At 45.1% G+C, this 21102-nt stretch overlaps 1 protein-coding gene across 4 annotated transcripts in view; it reads left to right on the forward strand.

Moving 5' to 3' along the window:
- STK36 (serine/threonine kinase 36) overlaps positions 1 to 21102 on the forward strand; it is a 290182-nt gene that overhangs the window by 6546 nt on the left and 262534 nt on the right. For all 4 annotated transcript variants that reach the window (XM_085618423.1, XM_085618425.1, XM_085618424.1 and 1 more), the window contains exons 2-3: positions 13199 to 13339; positions 14661 to 14738. In XM_085618423.1, the coding sequence (XP_085474549.1) occupies positions 13199 to 13339; positions 14661 to 14738 (219 nt within the window). The remainder of the gene's footprint in view (positions 1 to 13198; positions 13340 to 14660; positions 14739 to 21102) is intronic.

A 21102-nucleotide genomic window follows, 5' to 3' on the forward strand; every position in this document is an offset into this window, starting at 1 on the left:
ATACCGTATCTAAGATAAGAGAGTAAGAGGCGTTCAGTAACAATGTGCTGTCACTGTCGGGTCCTGCCACCAGAATTCGTGGGCCTTTGCAAGTCACAAATAGGAAGCAAATTCACAATGCTTCCAGCAGTCCTCACAAGAAACCCTTTCATGTGCATCCATTGTTGTGCTTACATGAGTCCATGCATCCCCCACAATGAAGAAAACACTGAGCTTGGTGTGTAATGGGAATGGGCTTTACAATCCGGAATCAGTAATCACAAGTTGAAGAAGTACCATCATCTATATAATTACATTTATGAGAGAGTGATGTAAGATGTGATTACCCACATCTACAGTAAGCAGTGAGCAGAGGGATACTGATCAGTGTTGTTTTGTGCTTCAACACCCTGCTTGCAGTGTGTTCTGGGCCTGCCAACCCACCTGTGTAGCATGCTAAAAAAACAGAAGTTTGATTGAAGACGTGGAGAAATAGATTTATGACTGGTGCAGCAAAGAGGGAACTTGAGAATTAATTATCATTCAGGATCCCTCAAATTTAATTTCTGCTGTTAACATAGGAATCTACGTGATTGCCTAGGTATTCAGTCATGCTAGGAAGTATAATATGCAGGCCCAAAATGCTTCACATTGTGCTAATATTTTCTATCAGATATTTCTTTTTGAGATCTGTCTCACATGTTTTTTTATTAACTGTATTTTATTAATTTTGAAAAGAACAACACATACAGTGTATAATAGCAGTATTAGACAGTATCCATCGTTTGATATACACTAAGAGCATATATAATCTAATAAGATAAAAAATGTATATGTGGAATTGTCTATTGGTCCGAGGCTCTTTCAAGACAATGATACATGAACCAAGACATCGAACAGAATATCATACAATAAAACATCAGTGTCTACTCTCTGTTCAATCCTCCATCTCTGACCCATCTTCAATGAAATGATCATCATAATCGTGAAACATATCCAGCAGTTGTCTCACATGATTAAAGAGCAGAAATTTCATCTTGGACAACATATGGTGATTTTCCTTGATGCCTCAACCCACTACGGGCTTTTAACATGTATGTCCTCGCACTGGCCTGGTGTTTATTAAATCTTGCATTTTCTTTGTAGTAAGATAGTTCAACATTATATATGCTACAAAAATTCCTCCGGTCTTTGAAAGAAAACCCTCCCCATGAGTTTCGCAGATGAATCCAGGAGGGAAATGGAACGGTAACACTTCGGGTTGGCTCTGTCCCCTTTCTTGAAAATGGAGAGAATGAGGGAATTGGCCCACGTAGAGGGTACTGAGCCCATTACTACCACATTAAAGACTCAAGTCAAAATTAAACCCCATAACTCGTGCATATTTATAAAAGCATGAGCCGGAACCCCATCGGGACCGGGAGCTGTGCCTTTAGCACAACCTATCAAGGCTTCAAGCACCTCGTCCAGGGTTAAGTCAAGAGGCATGCAACTCTTAGAGATATAACTCATATCTCCTTCCTCTAGAACTCATGTCTGCTTCCTCTAGAACCAGGTGGGAGTGCATCAACTCATTATTAAGGAAGGGTCAAAGTTAATTTTCAAGTGATCAACCCAGGCTTGGAGGTAGACATGATGTTAATTCAGGCATGGAATTGCTTGTCAGAAACTGGGCGTTTATAGTATTCCAAAGCAGGATATTATCCTTAGTCTCAGCTGCCTGGACCAGGTTCAACCAGGCCTTTTCCCTTAGCTCCTTTATAGGTATCGCCTGAGCCAGCACATGCGCTGCTCTGGAGAGACATTTAGTGAGTGGGCTTTTCAAAGTCCTACCACACGCTTTTGCTGGCCTCAAGCTAGCGGTTACGTGCGTGAGCGCGCGCAGCCACCATCTGGCTTTCCTCGTGGCACCTTTACAGCGCGCCTCGCTCTGCCACTCCCCCCACCACAGAGCGCGTCCCTGCGATCGCGATCACTTTCGCTTTTACGGGCGCGCGGCCAATGCTTGTTTTCTTTGCAGTGCTTTTGTCACTGCATTCCGGTGTTCCCACTTCACTGCACTCAGATTGACTGTTCTAGATTTGAGTAAGTTCACTGAACCTTGTTTTTTTTTGTTATTTATAGCTGGTGCCGTAGTGAGAGTTTCTTTATATAATAAGAACCGGAGCGTGTTGGATTATTGTTTATCATGTACCAGGGCCTTTTTTTTACGTTGCCTTTGTGCGCTTACATTACTTTGAAGGGCAACGTGTTCAGCTCTTGGCACAGCGCGCACGATGGCCCGGCCTTCTGTATGGGCGTTATAGCCTTAGGGTTAATTCTGCTTATCCGTCTTTAGGACTTCATGTGACCCGCGCCTGCCTCCAACACGCACAAAACCTTCTGTTTGGGTGGCTAGCGCAGCAAGTAATCTGCATTTTTATATTTAATGTATTGCCTTGTGGAGCGGAGCACTTTGCACTTTTCAGAATGGGGCGGGGCTGCTGTGCATCCATATTATTTACGCACTGCGGCACGCAGTGCTTGATCACCAATGGACCACCTAGCAAAGAAGCTGAATGTCCATCCAATTTTTTTCTCTCTAAGAATATACAGTTTTCAATTGTTATAGTGGTGCTTGACAGTAAATGTGCAAATTGGAGTAGTTGCATCTCTAATACTGAGAGGAATGCTTAACTTGTGTACTCAGTTGCATTGTTAGCAGTTCAAAAACATAGAACCACGTCTTTACATGTTTTGCTTCACGTTTCGACACCAATGTCGAGTTTGTAACTTTAAAGAAAACGGAAAAGTGGGGAGGGTATATAATCTTCCAGCCAAAGCTGCCCACTTTTGAACTTTAAAACCAAGTTTGAGGCCCGCCACCCTCCTGTGATTCTGGGGAAAGCACTTAATTTAGCGTGCTTTAATTAAAAACAATCTGACATTGTGTAACATAATCTGGTGCTCATGTAGGGCGCACTAATGCTCTTAGGCAAAGTTTGTGCTACAGAGTCGCTAGCAGTTTCCATTATGAGCATGACAATAGTTGTGGTTTCATACTTCGGGGTGGGTGGGCGTCACCATGTATTTTACAGACTTCTGTATATGCTGCCATATACACGGGGCCTGCCCGAGTTTGTTTTTTTCTTTCTTCAGCTAATACGCTTCGGTTTCCTGTTTGGGAAAGCCCTGTACCTCGGCTTTCTGAAGGCCAGGGCTGTGCTTGAGCAAACTGTCAGCAAGAGATAATGAATAGGCGGTGGGAGGAGGGATTCTGTGAAGTCTCTCGCCTCAGCCTCCTTAGTTGAAAGTCGTGTCATAGACTGAGAAATTAGCTGTGAGTGACTAATGCTGTTAGTTTGATTAAAAAAAAAAATGATTACAGCTCAAGTTTCCTTTAATGCAGTTGTACTGTTTATGAATTGGCAATCCTTCATTGGTTACAGTAAAATATTGTCATATCCCTGAATTCCCTACAGCAACCAGTCGTGTTTCAAAATTGCCCACCTCGTCCTTATTGGGTGAGCGCATTCAGTATGAAGTGCATTTTGTGTTGGACTCATAACTAATTTAAGAAACACCATTCTCTTTTTAATGTTCATCAACCTTACAATAATTTTCCATTCTTAGCCTTTATCGAAACATGGGGACTTAGTATATGTAGCTAGTTATTGTCTATCTTTTATTTTGATGACATTCAACTGAAAGGTTATGGCACTCTGCGATAACCTGTCTAAACACAGTACGGCTTGATTCGAGTCAACGGGGTAACACAGGTCTGACTATACTTGCAATGATATATTCTTGCAAGGTTGAGAGTCCATAATATGTGAGCTCACCTGTACGCACCTTGGTGAAAATCCCACTGTTAAACTTTTAAATGTACAGGTTCTCAACCTTTATTGACCTAAATTAGTCTAGCTGTTTGCTGTTCATGTGAAGGGAGCAGTCTGGCTATTGACTTTGAATTCCTGACATTCCATCTCCAGGAAGCAGGAAAAGGAGGGCGGCCGCTCCTGCCACCACCTCATTTGCTCCAACATTTTGGCTTCTCACAAAGTTTCAGTCCTGAAAAAGAGACAAATACACATCATGCGAACTATGAATATTTCATTATATTGGTATTTCCAAAAGTGTTTTGTGTTTTGCATTCAAAGTCCTCTATACAGTGCTGCAGCCACTTCTCTGGTCCCGTAGTTAATTTCCACATTGTAACACCTCTAGGCAATGCTTCAGCTGCTTCTTTGGTCCCGTCAGTAATTCCTCATTTTAAGTCCTCTACATTGTGCTGCTAGCTGCTTCTCTGGTATATTCCGTAATTCATCATTCTAAAACCTCAACACAGAGCTGCAGCTGCTTCTTTGGTCCTGTCGCTAATTCCACATTCTAAGTCCACTAGACAGTGCTGCCGCAGTGCCTCTCTTTCCAGTGGCAATAACTCATTCTTAGTCCTCTAGACAGTGCTGTTGCCCCTCTCTTACCAGTGGCAATAACTCATTCTTAGTCCTCTTGACAGTGCTGCTTCTGTGCCTCTCTTCCCTGTGGCAATAACTAATTCTTAGTCCTCTAGACAGAGCTGCAGCTGCTTCTTTGGTCCCGTCGGTAATTCCTCATTCATAGTCCTTTAGACAGTGCTGCTGCTGCATCTCTCTTCCCAGTGGCATTAACTCATTCTTAGTCCTATAAAATCTTAGTAAAAAACAATATCATTTACAACACCAACAGCTCTAACTTTCACAAATGCGAGACCGGTTGCATTGCAAATGCTTGTTGCTAGAGGCTAACACCTCATTATAACGGTTCCTTAGAGGCTTAGTAACAGAATAGTCCCTTGGGACGCCATGGAGAGCAGCCCTCCGCTTCTTTGAGGCCTGCATATACATATTATTGAATCAGCCGTGTCTATTGCAGGCCTCGAAAAATCAAAAAAATTTTAATAGGCATGCAGGTCGAGTAACTTGAATAACCTAGTCGACCTAACTGTAATGTACTTGGCCAGTAAACTGGTCTCAAATTGTGTGCTCATTAAAACATTTCATTTTACAGAGTTGCCTTTTTTCTTCATTCTCACATGGGTGGACCTTCAAATATGTGAATTTAGCAAAATAGACTACACGTTTGCTCCATGTGTAATCTTATCTAACCCACATATAGGGTACACATGATCGTTGATTTGCCTCCCAGTTTCCTAATTTATTTGCCCTCAGGGCAGGGGCAGGATTGTTTCTCAGTTCATGTTTAAACACTCACTTTTAATAAATATATTTCTTAAGCATGATGTGGTGGCGCACTGTCATTTACAGAGAGTAGATTTCCAAGAAATGGCCAAAAACCTTCCCACTACCTTGCAGCTTTACTGCTGAAACTATGTAGTGTATTAACAGTGAACTGTGAAAACTGGTTTTCAGAAAACATATTTATCATTTGCAAATCACCAAGTAAAGTGTTCTGATTTGTTCTTCATCCAATTAAAATATTTTTTTCATCACACAGAAGTACAAAAAATGGGCTTTCATAACTACTGAAATATATTTGAAAATGTTTGTACAGTTGACTTATTGGCTATTTAAATGTGTGTTAGGAAAAACCTGATACCCTAAAGCATTTCATTTCATATCACGTACAGCAGGTCAAACAGCTCACTTTAAAAAATCCTTGAACTCTGCAGTTAGAGAAGGAAAAATAAATGTAAACTGACTTCTGACCTCTGTCTCTGTACAAAGAGCAAATGTGGCAAGATAAAAACAAGATTTAAAGGCATCTTTATTGCTCCTTCACTTTCTGGCTGAACGGAACACCTGTTCTTTGTCAAGTCCCCAGAACGGGCGAGTAGGTCCTAAATATAGCTTGATCTGATAAAATCGGACTTGCCTTAGCGAGTGGGCGAGTAGATTTTTCGAAGCCTGAATTGAATGACCCGGTCCCAGTAGGGGCGCAACAGAAGGGTGTTAAGAGCTCAGTAATTAGCTCAAATGCGAAGACCAAGCCATCATTATCCACAGCATGGGCTGAACAAAGATCAAACTCAATTGCTTTAATGGCTGGCAACCTTTGCAGTGCACTCATAGGGTCGCCTTCTGACCATCTAATGTGAAGCCGTTCAGCCTAACAGGGACGATATGTAATTTGCAGTTAGAGGCAATAGGGCGAATAGCATGAAGAAATCATAGATATCACCGTTGGATTATCGTCACTCACTGGAGCTGGTTTGACCCTGGTATTAGAAACTAGATGGTTGACATTCAAGCTCATTTGGAAATGTTCAATTGTGGAGTCTGCACCTCTCCACACAAACATATTGATTTGTGATTTGCATATGGTGTTATGGTCTTCCAACAACAGAAGATTATATTTGTGGATCAAAGTGTTTAAAACCTTTCCATACACGCAATGTAAAATTGTGGGGAACCTTCCCTCGCCTAGTTGGTATAGCCATAAACCTGTCTTGCCAGATGAATACATCTTTGAATATGAAAATCACAGGCCCATACATTTGGGAAGGCAAGGGCAGATAGCAATAAAAACACATGTAGGTTCACTTCCAGAGCGTTAACTAAATTGTAGCGGGTGGAATCAAACACATTATTATAAAAGTTAATTAGCATAAGTTCAATTCCACCCCCCCAAATGATGATAACACAAATTGATAATAAGGAGAAGATGTGACAAATCATCTAATAGTAACAGGCAGCGAATTTGTCATTTTACCATAACCTTTTACTCTTTACCGAGAGTAAATACGTTTAAAGATAATAAGCCAGATAGTGAGGACACTATGATATTTATTTGTTTCTAACGGGGATTCTTTTTTACTGATCATAGATAATATTGGAATGAAGCGATTAAGTATTTTAGTTTTCTTGTGGTCCCTCCTTAAGAACAAATGATTGCATGGGCAGACCGAGAATATACTCTTGCATGCTGAGACCATATTTTATATTTACGTTAATAGCAAGTGATATTATGGGCAGACCAGCAGTATACTGTCTGCATGTTAAGATCATACTCTGCATCTCTCGGGTTTTTAAGACTAGATGTTTTATATTGAACATAGACGATACTTAAACGGGTCACACATATATATGCATAGCTCACCTCGTGATTGCCGCAGAAACGAAATTTCTGACAGACAGACCAGTTCTGTTGCCTGTTGGCAATACTGAGACAATCTATCTCTTTGTTTTAGACGGGGTGCTCAAATTCCGAGCACAGCTGAGATTGGAAAGCATTTTACCCTGAAGAAATTCTATAACCTCCCCCTCCCACGTCGTATGATTGTATGACCTGGAATTATCGTCATACTGGACGTATGTATATGAATTTGGACAAGAATTCGTCCACTACTCCAGCATTTTACAAAGTGTCCTTTTATATAGTTACTAATAGCGACATTTTTTCTTATCTTGATTACATTTATTACAGATTTTGCATATAAAACAGTGTTCAGGTCAGTTGTTTTATTTGCCTCACCTGCTCCTTCCATTTGGCACACGATCTATTTCTATTCATAGTTCTTTCTTTACGATAATAGCCAGCGTACATATTGTGTTTTCTGACTTAATGGACTGTTCATACCGCATGCGATACCTGATTAATTTTGACTGGAATGAAGTTCCAGCACATATATGATTGTCTCACATATGTCACTCACACGCAAGTTCTGTAGAAGATCTGACAATCACCAACTGATATGATAAGGCTAGTACTCACCTTACCTCACGGTGTTTGATAGTACACTATAGCCTTGTGATACCACCTATGGATAAATCTACCCATAGTACTTACACCTACCCTGGGAGCACATTTGTTTACGTTGTTTACAAATGTTTGCATCTTGTAATAACATATAAACTAATGTGAATTACCATATCAATTTGTACCTAGCCGTGAACAAGTCGCATGTAAAAAACTACTAAAGGCGACGAAACACGTGTTGGCTTGGGAACCACTTTGAAGACTGTGAAATACATTCTGAGAAAAAGAATATTAAATCGAAGAAACTTAAAAGAAATAGATGAAGATCCACTTGTGTTACTTGTTTATGTACATTCTAACTGTTATGACCTTGATTTTTACGTGTGCTTGGGTACCCTCATAGCGAATTTGAAAAGGCATCTGTAAGCCACCTTTAGCGCGTCCTGCCGGTGATGGTATTTCCGCAGTAAATAGGGACGAAAAACCTTAAACATGCAGAGGGTCCACCTGCTAAGTTTTCTGAATACAAATTATGTTAGTGGTAGAAATAATATCTAGCCAATCTGGGGCTGTCAGCTTACTCTGGAGCCCTGAAATATTCCATGAGACCAGGCCATGTAGCCCATTATAGCCAGATTGAACTGAAGGGGCAGCTAGTCCGGACAGACTAGAGCGCCTAGCCAATGCCCTGTTGCCAAGCAGAGGGAGAGTACATAGAGCAGGAGAGTTAGAATCATCTGGAGACGTGTTTATGTGGCAGGGGGATAAACTTGTAGAGGCTGAAGGGTCAATTAAACCCAAAGCATCTGAAAGTCAATCTACCTTTCTTCATATCATTCAAAGCATGAAACCTGTTTGAAAATGTAAGGGAAAAAGGATGGTTACCAGTAATCTGGGCATCAATGGGGATGAGCGGGGGGAGTATAGTCGATAGTCAGATCAAACAGAAACCTTAAATTGATGACGATAGAAAAAACCCTAGGAGAAGAGCTGAACATTACCCCCTTGGAGAGGTCGGACGAGGGCTTATGCAGACTCTCCCCTGCAATCCTGGGATGTCTGAAATTAATAATGACACAGTCCACCTCAAAGGCTTTTCTGAATGGACCAATCCAGCCCACCGACATGTCGTCAGAATTTGATCACCACCAGAAATTGGAAAAAAAAAATCCTTAGCTGGACTGGTGACTCAACTGAGCTCTAGGGCATACGAGGGACATTAGCCATTATTAGTACATAAGGACAACAGGTGGGGGTAAGTTAGTCATGTCCATATTAGGGCATCCAGCCCCTCTATTATGCACCCCTGCCCTATGACAAGCTTTCAATAGGGGTTGCCATGGAAAGTTGGCTTTTACAGGAACCAGCCGGGTTATTATCCACGGCTGATCGAAGATGTTGCACACTTCTTACATAATTAAAAGATCTGCTGACACTTAAACTAACCCCCCCCCCCCCAATGATGTTAGAATCACCCTCCCTTCTAGACCCAAGAACAACCTATTGTGAACAAAATTGGGGAGGGTTACAGTGAGAAACTTGTGGGCAGTAACTGCAGATTAAGCTGCGATCTCGGGTGTGACGCGGGACATGTTGGCAGCCCTCCAGCTGCCTATGAGTGCATAATAGGCTGGGTGATGGTAGGAGTAGCGCCCTTGCCTTAACACTAGATAAAAGTTCTTCGATTGCACCCAGCCTGACACATATAGGTGCAAGCAAACTTTCAATCACATCCCTCACATTGTCCAAGAAAGTCTTCTGGAAAGAGTCTAAGTCCACAGAGCTTAGTGAAATAGAATCAATGATATGATTAGATTGAGGGGCTAGAAACGAGTCTGGCTTCCCTAACCCCTGACGCCTTTTTCACTTAGCAGGTGGGACCATTCTTATGTGGTGAAGTGGTCACTATACCAGGAAACAGTCCAGGATCAATAGGAGGAGCAGTTTTGGAGGGAGCTGGCACTACAACCAACCCTTGAGCAGGGCCCTGCGCAATGTCATACAAAACCTCTGGACCAGTTTCCCATGAAGAAATGGGCCCAGACCCAATTCCGACCACCAAGGTGCCAGAGATGCGACACTCCACATGCTTTATTTCTTTATTTAAGGCCACAATTGTGCATGTAATGTAGCCATCCAGGTAAGAGTAAGGGCCGCTTGACTTAATGGGGACAGTAGTATTACGCTTCCCCATCACAACCAAAAGAACAGTGATGGAATTTAGGGGCTGTGGCCCTCTGGTCTGCTCCCAACACAGCAAACGTCTGTAAATTGCAAAGTCAAGAGCAGTGGCCCAGCCCAGCCTTCTCCAGGTGCAGAAGGGCCCGCTTTTGGCCTGGTATTGGCCCGGGCACGCGCTCCGCGTATGTCTCGTACTGTGGGAGTGATTGCAAGCATTTGCAGCGCCTTCTTGGCATGAAAGCATGATCAGGGCGGCCTCCCTGATCCAAGAGAAACTGGTGCCTGCAGTCTGCAGCAAAGTTCCAATACGTGCTGTGGGAGTGATTGCGAGAATTTACAGCGCCTTCCAGGCACTAAAGCACGATAAGGGCGGCCTACCTGCCGCAAAGGAAACTGGTGCCTGCAGTCTATGGCCCAAGTTTAAACCCGCGCTGTGGGAGTGATTGCAGAAATTTAAAGCGCCTTCCTGGTGCAAAAGCGTGATGAGGGCAGCCTCCCTGCCAGTTAGCAACCAAAGTTCCAACAGTTATTCCCCACTCCAAGGGGTTTAACTCTTAATGGTAGGAACTGTATATGAAGATTCTGTACGGTATCATGAATTCCAGCCACCCAAAATCTCCACATACAATGAATTCCTCCCAGATTTTAATTGAGGCCTCAGTCTTCTGTTGTGCTTGTGTAATGAAATTGGTCTCTGTTTTCAGTGTATTGTTGTATGTTGTTATTGCCAGTGATTTAAGCTCATTTGCACAGTATTTTGTGCTGCCAAAATCTTGGATTGAGTCAGAACACCTATATTTGAGTTTCTGGGTTAAAAAAACAATGTCTGGGCTAATTAGAACATCACACAGCCCCTCCAAATGGATTTTCATAGTGAAGTAATAATCCAATTCACTTCTCTAAGTTGCATACATGTCAATCAGCAGGGCCGGACTGGGAACCTAAAGTAACTCTGGCAAGTGTTATCAGATCAGCCCCCATACGGTACATAGCAAGCCAGCGCAGCAAGCGAGCCTGACCACTACAAGGGGGCTTGGGGGTGTTCTCCCGCAGCGAAAATCTGGGGGAAAATGGTGCATTCTACAACACATTTTACATCATATATTCAATTGTATTAGTTTTCAAAGCTTAGTAAATGATGACCTTGCTGAACACCAGGATATGACAATCTTTGTTGGGGCTCTCTATCACCCTCCAACCAGACCCCTCATCTCTCTATAGCCCCTCTCACAAATTTATTACATTTGATTTATAGCGTCTCTCATACCACTGTGCGAGCATTTTATATCACACATACAGAGACAATGAGTCATATGTATTTAAATCAGTGTAAAAAATGTTACATAAGTCAGAGGGGACTACAAGGTGTAGGATTCACATGACATCCACACTGGTAGGCGTTTTTTAAGAGTGCTTGGTCTGAGGAAGCACAAACTCAGGATTCAGAATGTAACAGTGGTTAGGGTTGACTTTACTAAAAACAACTTATTTCTACCCAAACAAGCCCTTTATAGCAAAATTAGGCTAATGAAAGACTGGGAAAAAACATAACTTTTTAACCTAGATTATGAATGTAATTTATGAACTGCACAATAACTAAAGGATCTCTGTGACAAAAGCAATAACCCACTGAGCTACGAACATAAAATACTGTTCTATGATCTGCGTAGTTTTCTTTTTTTAAACCGACTTTATTGCATTTTATACAAATAATATAGGGCGTGACATCTCGCCCCGGCGAAACATACAGTTGAGCAACAAGTTACTTGGAACAAAAGTAGAGCAATACAGGACACACAAGATAGAAGTTCAGCTGGAGTTTGAGGTGCGCCCCGTGGCTAGCCGGTGCTGAGTCAGTTCTTGCAGTCAGGTCCTGTAGCAACTGCGGCCAATGCAGCCTCTGGCTCCCAAACTGCCCCCTCCCCCCCCCCACCCTCCAACCACCCCCCCCTCCAACTACCCCCTCCCATCCCTCCCCCCCAGACGTGTCAGGTAGGTTTAGGTCAGTGATATGAGAGATCCATACAGGGCTTGGCGGGCATCCCCACTAGTTGGGGTATCACTATAGGGAACTCGCCTCGGTAAGGTGTTTTGATGTATTCTCCTGAGGCGGAGCAGCAGGCTCCCGGGACTCTGCGTTCGCCCCTGTGATCTGCGTAGTTGACGCTCTTTGCAGGCATATTAACCCTCTGCGCTAACTAAGATGAGTCAAAACTGCCACCAGACAAAACTCTGCCTCCCGGGGAAACGCCCAATGCCCTGTATGGCCAGTCCGGCCATGTCAATCAGATTCAATCTTAGTCTTTGCTTATGAAGTAGGCTCCCATCCCACGCTCATGTGGTCTGTAAGCATGCTGCAGCATATCCTTGCCGAGGTTTCTCTCACAGATTAATAGCTCAGAGTCGTCAGCAATGTGAAACATTTGAAGTTCAAATCCGTTTCTGAATCCTATTAAATTCTTAGAAATTGGCAATTCTGAATGTAGTATTGGTTTAACAGGCCATATTAAATTATTGCCTCTCAGACTAACTACAGACTGCTTGACATGGATACCTAATTTTCAAGTGGGCACAGCACACCACAGTGTGCACCTCTTGACTCACTACCACCCTCACATGAGGCTGTTGTACATTGTTTCATGAAGACAAAGTGAAAGGGGAAGTCCATTAAGAGGTCGGTTACTTTAAAGAAACAATGTGATAGTTAGAAATGTGGGTGGGAGCACCTCACAAAATAGACCGTGTGTATGTTTTTTGTTGATCTAGTTAGTTTGCAGACAAAAGAAATGCGTTTCACGACAGCTTTTCACCTTCATTGTCTGTCTGGTGAGGTAACACTAGTTTATTTTAATATTTGTTTCTCCCTTAAGTAACAGGAAGTTTATCAGGAAGGCTATAAGGCCTCTCAGGGTCACTTAAGGAAATATCCTGCATCTTTATTCGGAGGATATTGTGACTGGCAGTGAGAACTTAAGGTACAGTTGACCTATACTACGTTAGTGGAGCAGACATAGGCGAAGTTGGCTTGTGACAGGAGGAGGGTGGTCACAAGTAAAGTTGACTACCTGGTTGGGAATTAAAAGTCACAGGTAACATACACCTCTATGACAGGAGGAAAGGACTCCAAGGTAAAGTTGGCTTGAGTGTGTGCAGGTAACAGAGTAAGTGAAGTGGATTATTGTATAAGATGTCAGAAATAACATTGGGGTGTCTGTATGTGAGATGAAGTTGAGCTGTTTGAAAAAGTTATGGGTCACAGCTAAATATGATATTTGTGACATGCAATGAGAAGTCCTAGGTAGAGGTAACTGGTATGTTTCAAGATGAGGGTGCTATAGTTGACATTGATCTTTGTTTTAAGGTTGTTGCCCTGAAGTTTATCCCTAAAGTCGGGCGATTGGAGAAGGAACTGAAGAACCTGGTGAGGGAGATTGATATCATGAGGGGCTTGCGGCACCCTAACATCATTCGCATGCTGGACAGCTTTGAGACTGACAAGGAGGTGAGTGTCTTCCTCTACCTTCACCCCTACGGTACACTGATCTTGTGTATGTGTACTTGTAAAACTCAGACCAAATTGTAAAGCAATGAATACTGTACATGGGAAGAGGTGGGATACAAGAGAGTAAAGGTACACCTTGCCTACCCATAGTGAGCATCCCAAATTAATTAAACGCTGGACAGTGATGATTACCCACCACCAAGAAGCCCATATATGGTAGATCAACATACATTGCATAACAGGAAGCTTAGACCGTTATTAAGTGAGCATATATTCGCTTTCCTGCCTTTCCCCTGGAAAATTCAGTCTACAGCAACCCAAAATCATAAACCTAGATATCAACTTTGAGGCTGAAAAGATGGTTAGTCGCAGTACACCATCCCAGAAAATGTGCCCTTCACATGTTAACAACTTTGAGACCCAGGAGGAGGCACGGACACACTCCCCAGGGAAACCCAACCTATTGCACCCTAACATCATCTATACATCGGACAGCGACAAAAAACAACCATATAGTGACCTATGAGGGTTACAAAATAAGAGCAACCTCCCCCTCCCCGAAGAACTCTTTTATTGCCATTGGGGAAAGCAACACTAACAGTGGGATGACGCTCTCTATACTACAGCCAGATAGTACTGAATCCTCCCTCCAGACTTCTAAGAGACTTCAGTCCCTACTCCAAGGGAATGTCAGCTTGGAACTCATCACCCTTCCCTCCAAGGTTATCTTCAAAATGGAGCTTGTCATGACTGCTGGCAAGGAGAGCTATTGGCAGTTGACCTCCCCACCCCATCACAGGATTCATCAGCCCTTAATATCACCAATCAATGACTGGTTGGTGTTATCATTCCCCTTCTATTCACAAAATCCAACTGGCAGCTCCCAGATATTGACCTCATGCACCATAGTGTAGTGTTTTAGTGTGGGTAAATTGTGTTCTTTGATCCTTTGTCACTCTTCCAAGATCGCCCCTCCCATATAGGCATCTCCATCTCTCCAGTGGTACTGACGAGATGGGTAATTCCACCTCCTTCTGTAATTCTCTCTATGTATCAAGATGTAGGACTGTCGTAGATGTGACATGCATCTGCTGTACTGTTCACTCATGCATGACTCCTTCATGGCATGCTGCAATTTGCAGTTTTTAATAAATGCAGCTTAACCTCACCCCTCCTGACCTGGGTGACTGCTTGACTGCCACCCCTTTCTGCTAGTGCCATCTCCTGATGGGTTTTACCCTCATTGTCCACCATACTTGGCCTAGTCAACTACCTCTCCCTATCCACCGGTAACATGATTGTGTTTCTTTCTTCTCCACAGGTGGTGGTGGTTACAGACTATGCAGAAGGGGAACTCTTTCAGATCCTGGAGGATGATGGCAGCCTGCCAGAGGAGCAGGTAATGCTGTAGGCTTGAGGGGGGAAGGGTAACCATGGGCCTGAATTGAGGGATGGGTGGAAGGTGGAGAAGGATTGCTGTCTGGACCATAGGAACAAGAGGTGTGTGGGGATATCATGCCTGGTCTTTCTTGAGGCTTCATCTGCATTCCTTGTGTGGGATGTGCTCAAAATCTTAATCAAGCAGGCTGATGAGGGATGGATCCACATGTCCTAGAGGGACATTTCTATGCAGCACAGCAAACGCAGCTTCCCGAATGAAGACCAATACTTGCAAATGTTTAAAGTATTCAGATCAGGTTTTTATGTGACCATCGCAAGCTATAGGACCATTGTTGAAGCTTCCCTCCACCCATGCACAAATACCAGCTTTATAGCCTTGTGAAGGGCAACCGTCCAGGATGTTTCTCCCTCCTGTTTCAAGTTTCTTTACCTTATACGTCTGTCTCTGTTTCCAGGGTAGTTGGATCATATACTGCATCCCTATTAAGAAATATAATAAACTTGCAGAGTTGACAGGAATGTATTCTAAGAGATCTATAGTTAAATCAGTTTTGTCCTAGAAGGGTGCAGCTGTTACTGTCCCTTCAGCTGGGAGTATCTGTTTCCTTGCCTGAGTAACTTCTCCAGGTAGTGGGAGGGCAGTGCTGAATTCTGACCAGGCACACCTGACAGTTGACCCGGTGACCCTAGCAGTATCAGGAAAACCAAAAACACATTTGGTTGAGATGGAGCTTCTGCAGAGGTCCATTGTATGAATTTGGTCTCACAGTAGTTGACACTAAGAACAGAAGTACAATCTACAGTGAGAAATAGAAATTAGCAATGCACATGGATGGGCATGCCAGCTGCTTTGTTGGTAGGGTACCTTCACCTATGCCTTTACTCCTGCTTGTAGTGCATACAGTGTCTAGAGCACATGCTGTAGTAATCCTGACACTTTCTGATATGTAGGACCTGGGTGGAGCCCGACCAAAGTGTGCACACAAAGTTTTAACTAAACATTATTGTAGGAAGGTGGATATCTGACTATGGTTACCCCCAAATTTTTGCCTAGTGTCTAGCTGGTTTTTCGACTTAGTTGGCCTGAGATCCTGCCATTCAGGACCTCAGCCCATCTGCTCTCTCTTAAAAATGGACTCCATGTACCCTAGGTACATACCCAATTGGTTGGATCACCCTGTCAGCCCCTGTACCAGTGTACACTAGGTACCCAGGGCATTGGTGTACCCAAGGCCTGCCAAGGGCTGAAGCATGTATTATGCCACCCCAGGCTTGGCCTAACAATTTGACACAACTGGCTGATCACTCAGCTGGGGTAAGTTGGTGTAATCACCTCTTACTTAGGTGTAGTATACCTATACCTAACCTTAAATGGGACACCTGGTAACCTATAAGTCACTCCTATGGCAGGCCTTAACAATCCTGAAGGCAGAGTGCTTGGTTCCATGTGAGATGGTGCTCTGGCATGAGCTGAGCCTGTCTGCAGTGGTCGGAACAACTTCCTTCTACTGTTTCCAGATATCGTCATACCATATACTCTTAAGTGCATTATGAACCTCGCGGTTAAATGCTATCTTTGGTTTGGCTTTATCAAAACATGTCGAGTAAGGTGTCATACGAATTGGAATACTAACCCCTCGCCAATTCTGGCGACGGGGTTAGCATTCCACCCTTCTAGAGGGACACGACATGTACAGTACCTGAAACCCGGGTAAAATCAGACATAGCCTCAGCTCCACAAAATGGATGCTGCCACCACAGACACAAGTCTGCCCTCCTGCTGCTGGGAGTCCTTCCAGCTTGGGAGGTGTGGACAAAGGGTTTCCTGCCAGGGGAGGTGCGTGCACCACCCCAGACAGGATTTTGTGTATTGGTCAGGTAGGGCTTGAAAGAAACCAGACATGCCTGTGGCTCACAAGGAGCCTCGGTGCATATGCCAGTTCAAACCGGTCCTGGGGCACACCAGTCCCGGGCCTGGGGCGAGCTGGACAAAGGATTGGGGGTGTAACCACCCCCCTTCCTGGTCCCACCCATAGGGAGGGACCTAGCAGGTAGTCCGGCCCCTAGAATCCGAATAAAGGTAGGAGCTGTGTCCTAGGACTTCAGACATCCTGGAATCAACTTAAAACTAAGAAGAAGACGGGAACTTCGACGCTCTGCTGCACAGAGGACTGAAGCCAATCTCCCCTGTGGTCAGGGAGTGACCACCTTGCTAACGCAAGCACCATCCAGCGAATCAACGTCTGCTTTGCCGCCGCCTCCCGCCGGAGCCCGAGCCCAGAGACTGACAAGACCTGGACCTCCAGACCTCTCACCGCCCGATCCACAGTCCCTGCAAAGAGGAGACCCGTGGAGGCACCGAGACACGTGGAGCCAGCCATCTTGAAACGACTACGACAAGCTTACCAGTGCAACAACCGAGGCTCCCTCCAAGTTGTGCTTTGGGTCCTGAGAAGCCCAACCCTCGAGCAGCATCTGCACCAAAGGTGAGCCCTCCAGCATCTCCACGATCTGCGTGGGGCCCTTCTGCATTTTGCCACTCGACGCGCCTAACCGGTTGCTGGCCCGCTGGCTAGTGGCCATCTTGGCGACGAAATCTACGACAAACACCGCTGGTCTGGTTGCTCCAGACTGGCCCTTGCTCCCCTCCAAAGGAGCAGTTCCTCTGACCTTGCTGGTCAGAGCCATCAGCTTATCTCCTTGCCCACAACAATTGCTTTTGCCAAGGCTTGTTTGCTTCGATCAAGTCGCCGACACCGCCGACAGCGAGAGCCTGCGTGGGACAGCTCGTGACTCGACTCCTGGACGTCGTCGACCTTCAGGGACCACGTGGCTGCAGAGTCAAGCTACACCTTCCTTCCTGTTTGCACCCGACATCACCTGGTACCCACCTGGTGCCACGCTGGTCACTGGCTAGTGACTGTGAACACTGTCCCCTCTGCTTACAGGTCTTCAACATCTCCGATCCACTCTTGGATCCACTGCATCTCTTCCCGACCGACCGCCTGCAGCACTTTTGTCTACAGGCCCCACGGAACCGATAGAAGAAACCCGACGCACTTCGAGGCCTATGCACCCGCTTCCTGTGGGTGAGGTAAAGCTGGCACTCCGGTGCCCATGTGTAGTATTACATCTCTAGTGCCTGTGTTCCAAATCTTAAGTTCCTAGGTCATCCGGAAGATTCCTTTTGCAGTAACTTTGTACTTTTTACGCACCCATTGAAACCTATGGGAGCACGCGTGTGACTATTTGCTCTGCACACGCCACCCGTGGACCTCCTGGTCACTAACTGACGTTAGCTCCTTGTAGGCCCAGCGATTCTAGAGGCCCTAGGCCTTTTCCCTTTTCTGTTCGTGGTACTTATACCACTATTTTAGTATATGGTTCGAGTGGCCACCAGGGCCTATCCATATAAAGTGCAACTTCTGTGTATTCTGTGATAATCTTGTTTGACGATTTGTGCTCCTGTGCTCATAAAGAGACTAGGGGTTACTTTGAGAAATAAATACATATATATTTTGAATATATATCTGTGTGGTGTCCTTTCATTGGTATAAAAGGGGGTTACTATTGGTAAAACAGCTTGCTTAACACGCATCACGAGTTTAGCCTCAAAGACTGCTTAGCCTACGCTACCACTAGGGCAGCTAGTCCAAAAAGGTTGACTTACAACCACACCATAAGGGTTGCTTGGCATGGTACAAGGTGGTCACTAGAACTAGTGAACAGCATATACCAGGCCAACTTCTCACATTGGTGAGCAGCGGTTGGATTTGAGCTTGCTGTGTTTTACCATTGTAATCTCTTGGTTACCAATTGAAAGATCACATAGGTACCTGTAGGTACATATAAAACAAGATTAGATATACTTAAGTTCTACTGAACTTAGTTGTTGTAGAGCAAAGGGAGTAGCACACCCTGACTACAACTACTAGATAGGTTTAGTAGGTAAACCCAAGTGTAGGTAGATTGCAACACATCCACCCACACTTAAGAGCAATGGCTGGGGCAGAGGGGTCCACTGTACCCATCTCTGTTGAGAGTGACCCCCCGAGGGCACCATCCATCTTTGCTACCCTTAATCAGAATGAGCTCAGGCAGTTGGCAACTCTTAGAGGCCTTAAACAGCCCAAGAACCCTACCTCTGCTTTGCTCAGAGAGCTCTTGCAAGAAGATGAAAATCAAAAAGAGCTCAGGAAAGCTTCCCAGTTAGCCCCCTTAGGGACAGGAACAGGAGGCCCCCCTTCTGAAGATGCCACTGAGGTACCCCTTCCCAATAGTCACCCCTTAGATGGGATGCCTACCACAGAGGAGGAAAGTGAGAAGGATACTGACAGTAGTGAGGATGAAGGGAGAACTAGCCCAGTGCCAAGTGTTATACTTGGCCCAGCTAAACCAAGGCTATTGGGGACTGACAGTGGGTTCACCCCACTGGATCTCCCCAGTGGACTTAACACAGGGCTTGGAAGGCAAAGGAATCGCTCAGGTGACTCCAATGCTTCCCATGGCTCTAGAGGCTCTCAAGGCCACTCCAGGAGAAGGATGACCACCCCTCAGAGGAGGGAACATGAGGCCAGAATGCAAGAAGCCCAGCTGAGGATCAGGAAGCAGGAGCTAGAAGTAGCCCTGATGGAAGAGAAACTGAGCAAGGCTAGGCAGCATAGAGAGAGTGGGTCTATACCCACTGGTGGCAGCAATGTCCCTAGGGACAAAGATAGGGTCTTTGACAATAGGAACCTGTCCAAGATTGTGCCCCCCTACAAAAGTGGGGATGACATCCACAAATGGATGACTGCTCTTGAGAGAGCCTGCAAAGTGCAGCAGGTTCCTGAAGACCAGTGGGCAGCAATCTTATGGCTCTCCTTTGAGGGGAGAGGCAGAGATAGACTCCTCACTGTTAGAGAAGAGGATGTCAGAAATTACAGAGTCCTGAAGAGTGTCCTAGTTGATGGGTTAGGCTTAACCACTGAACAGTACAGGTTAATGTTCAGAGACACCCAGAAGACACAGACTCAGGACTGGTCTGAATATGTGGAATGTGCCACTAAGGCTTTGGAGGGTTGGTTGCTGGGAAGTAAGGTGTCTGATTATACAGGATTGTACAATTTGATGATGAGAGAGCAGATTTTAAGTAATTGTCAAAACCAGCTTCTCCATCAACACCTGGTAGACTCAGATTTGACCTCTCCCCAAGAATTGGGAAAGAGGGCAGATAAATGGGTCAGGACCAGGATCAGGCCTAAAAACCAGGGTGGTGACCAAAAGAAAGATACCACCAAGCCTCAAGAGAAGGGTGGGGATAAAGAAAAAGAGAAACCTTCCTCAGGGCCCCAAAACTCCACACAGGGTGGCGGGTCCCAAGCTCCCTCCTCTACCACAGCTAAAAAGCCCTACTGCCATGAGTGTAAAACTCCTGGGCATTGGAAAACTGACAGCGGTTGCCCAAGGGCTAAAAACAAAACTGTTCCTCCAATTACTCCTGTCACACCACCTATTACTGTCAGCAGTAATCCCCCAGGTGGTGGGAGTGCCCCCAGAAATCTGGGTGGGTTTACTTGGGGAACACAGGGGGACCCTGGCTTAGCCAATTCCCCTACAGCAACCACTCTTGTCTGTGATGGTGGCATGGGGTTTGCCAACTTCACTGCCTGTCCCAACACTTTGGGTAGGTACAGACAGGAGCCCTACATCAATGGTACAAAAGCTGAGGCCTACAGAGACACTGGAGCTAGCATCACAATGGTGGCCCATTGGCTAGTTCCCTCTGAGCAGCTTTTGCCTGGTTTCTCCTACCAGGTGACTAACATTGATGGCAAACAGAACAGTCATCCCATGGCAGAGGTATGTCTCAGCTGGGGAGGGGTCACTGGCCCTAAAAGGGTAGCAGTGTCCCCAACCTTGCCTGTAGACTGCTTACTGGGGAATGACTTAGAACTCTCAGCTTGGGCTGGAGTTGAACAAGACACCCATTCTAAAATGGTAGGCCTGTCACAAAAGGGTAGGGGGGTTGTGCCATTCACAACCCCTGTCCAAATAGATTTCCTCCCTGAAAAGGTAGGAAGGGCAGTGGTAGCCACAGCCCAGGCACAGACAGACTTCCCTGTAGAGACTGGCAGAGCTGTGACAGTCACAGCTCAAACACAAACTGAGTGCCACCCTGAAAAGGTTGGCAAGGCTGTAATGGTCTCAGCCTATACTCAGACTGACATAGGTGTAGTGAAGCCTGAAACAATGGATCACTCCACACAAACTGAGAGTAGTGGGGAGGAAGAAAAGTCTCCCTCTCCCCAGACATTAGGAAAAGGTCAGCCTCCTCAGGGATCTGACCTCACCCCTTGTGAAGGAACTGCCCCAGAGGTAGC

The sequence above is a fragment of the Triturus cristatus genome, chromosome 7, assembly GCF_964204655.1.
Source record: "Triturus cristatus chromosome 7, aTriCri1.1, whole genome shotgun sequence".
NCBI classification, from domain to species: domain Eukaryota; kingdom Metazoa; phylum Chordata; class Amphibia; order Caudata; family Salamandridae; genus Triturus; species Triturus cristatus.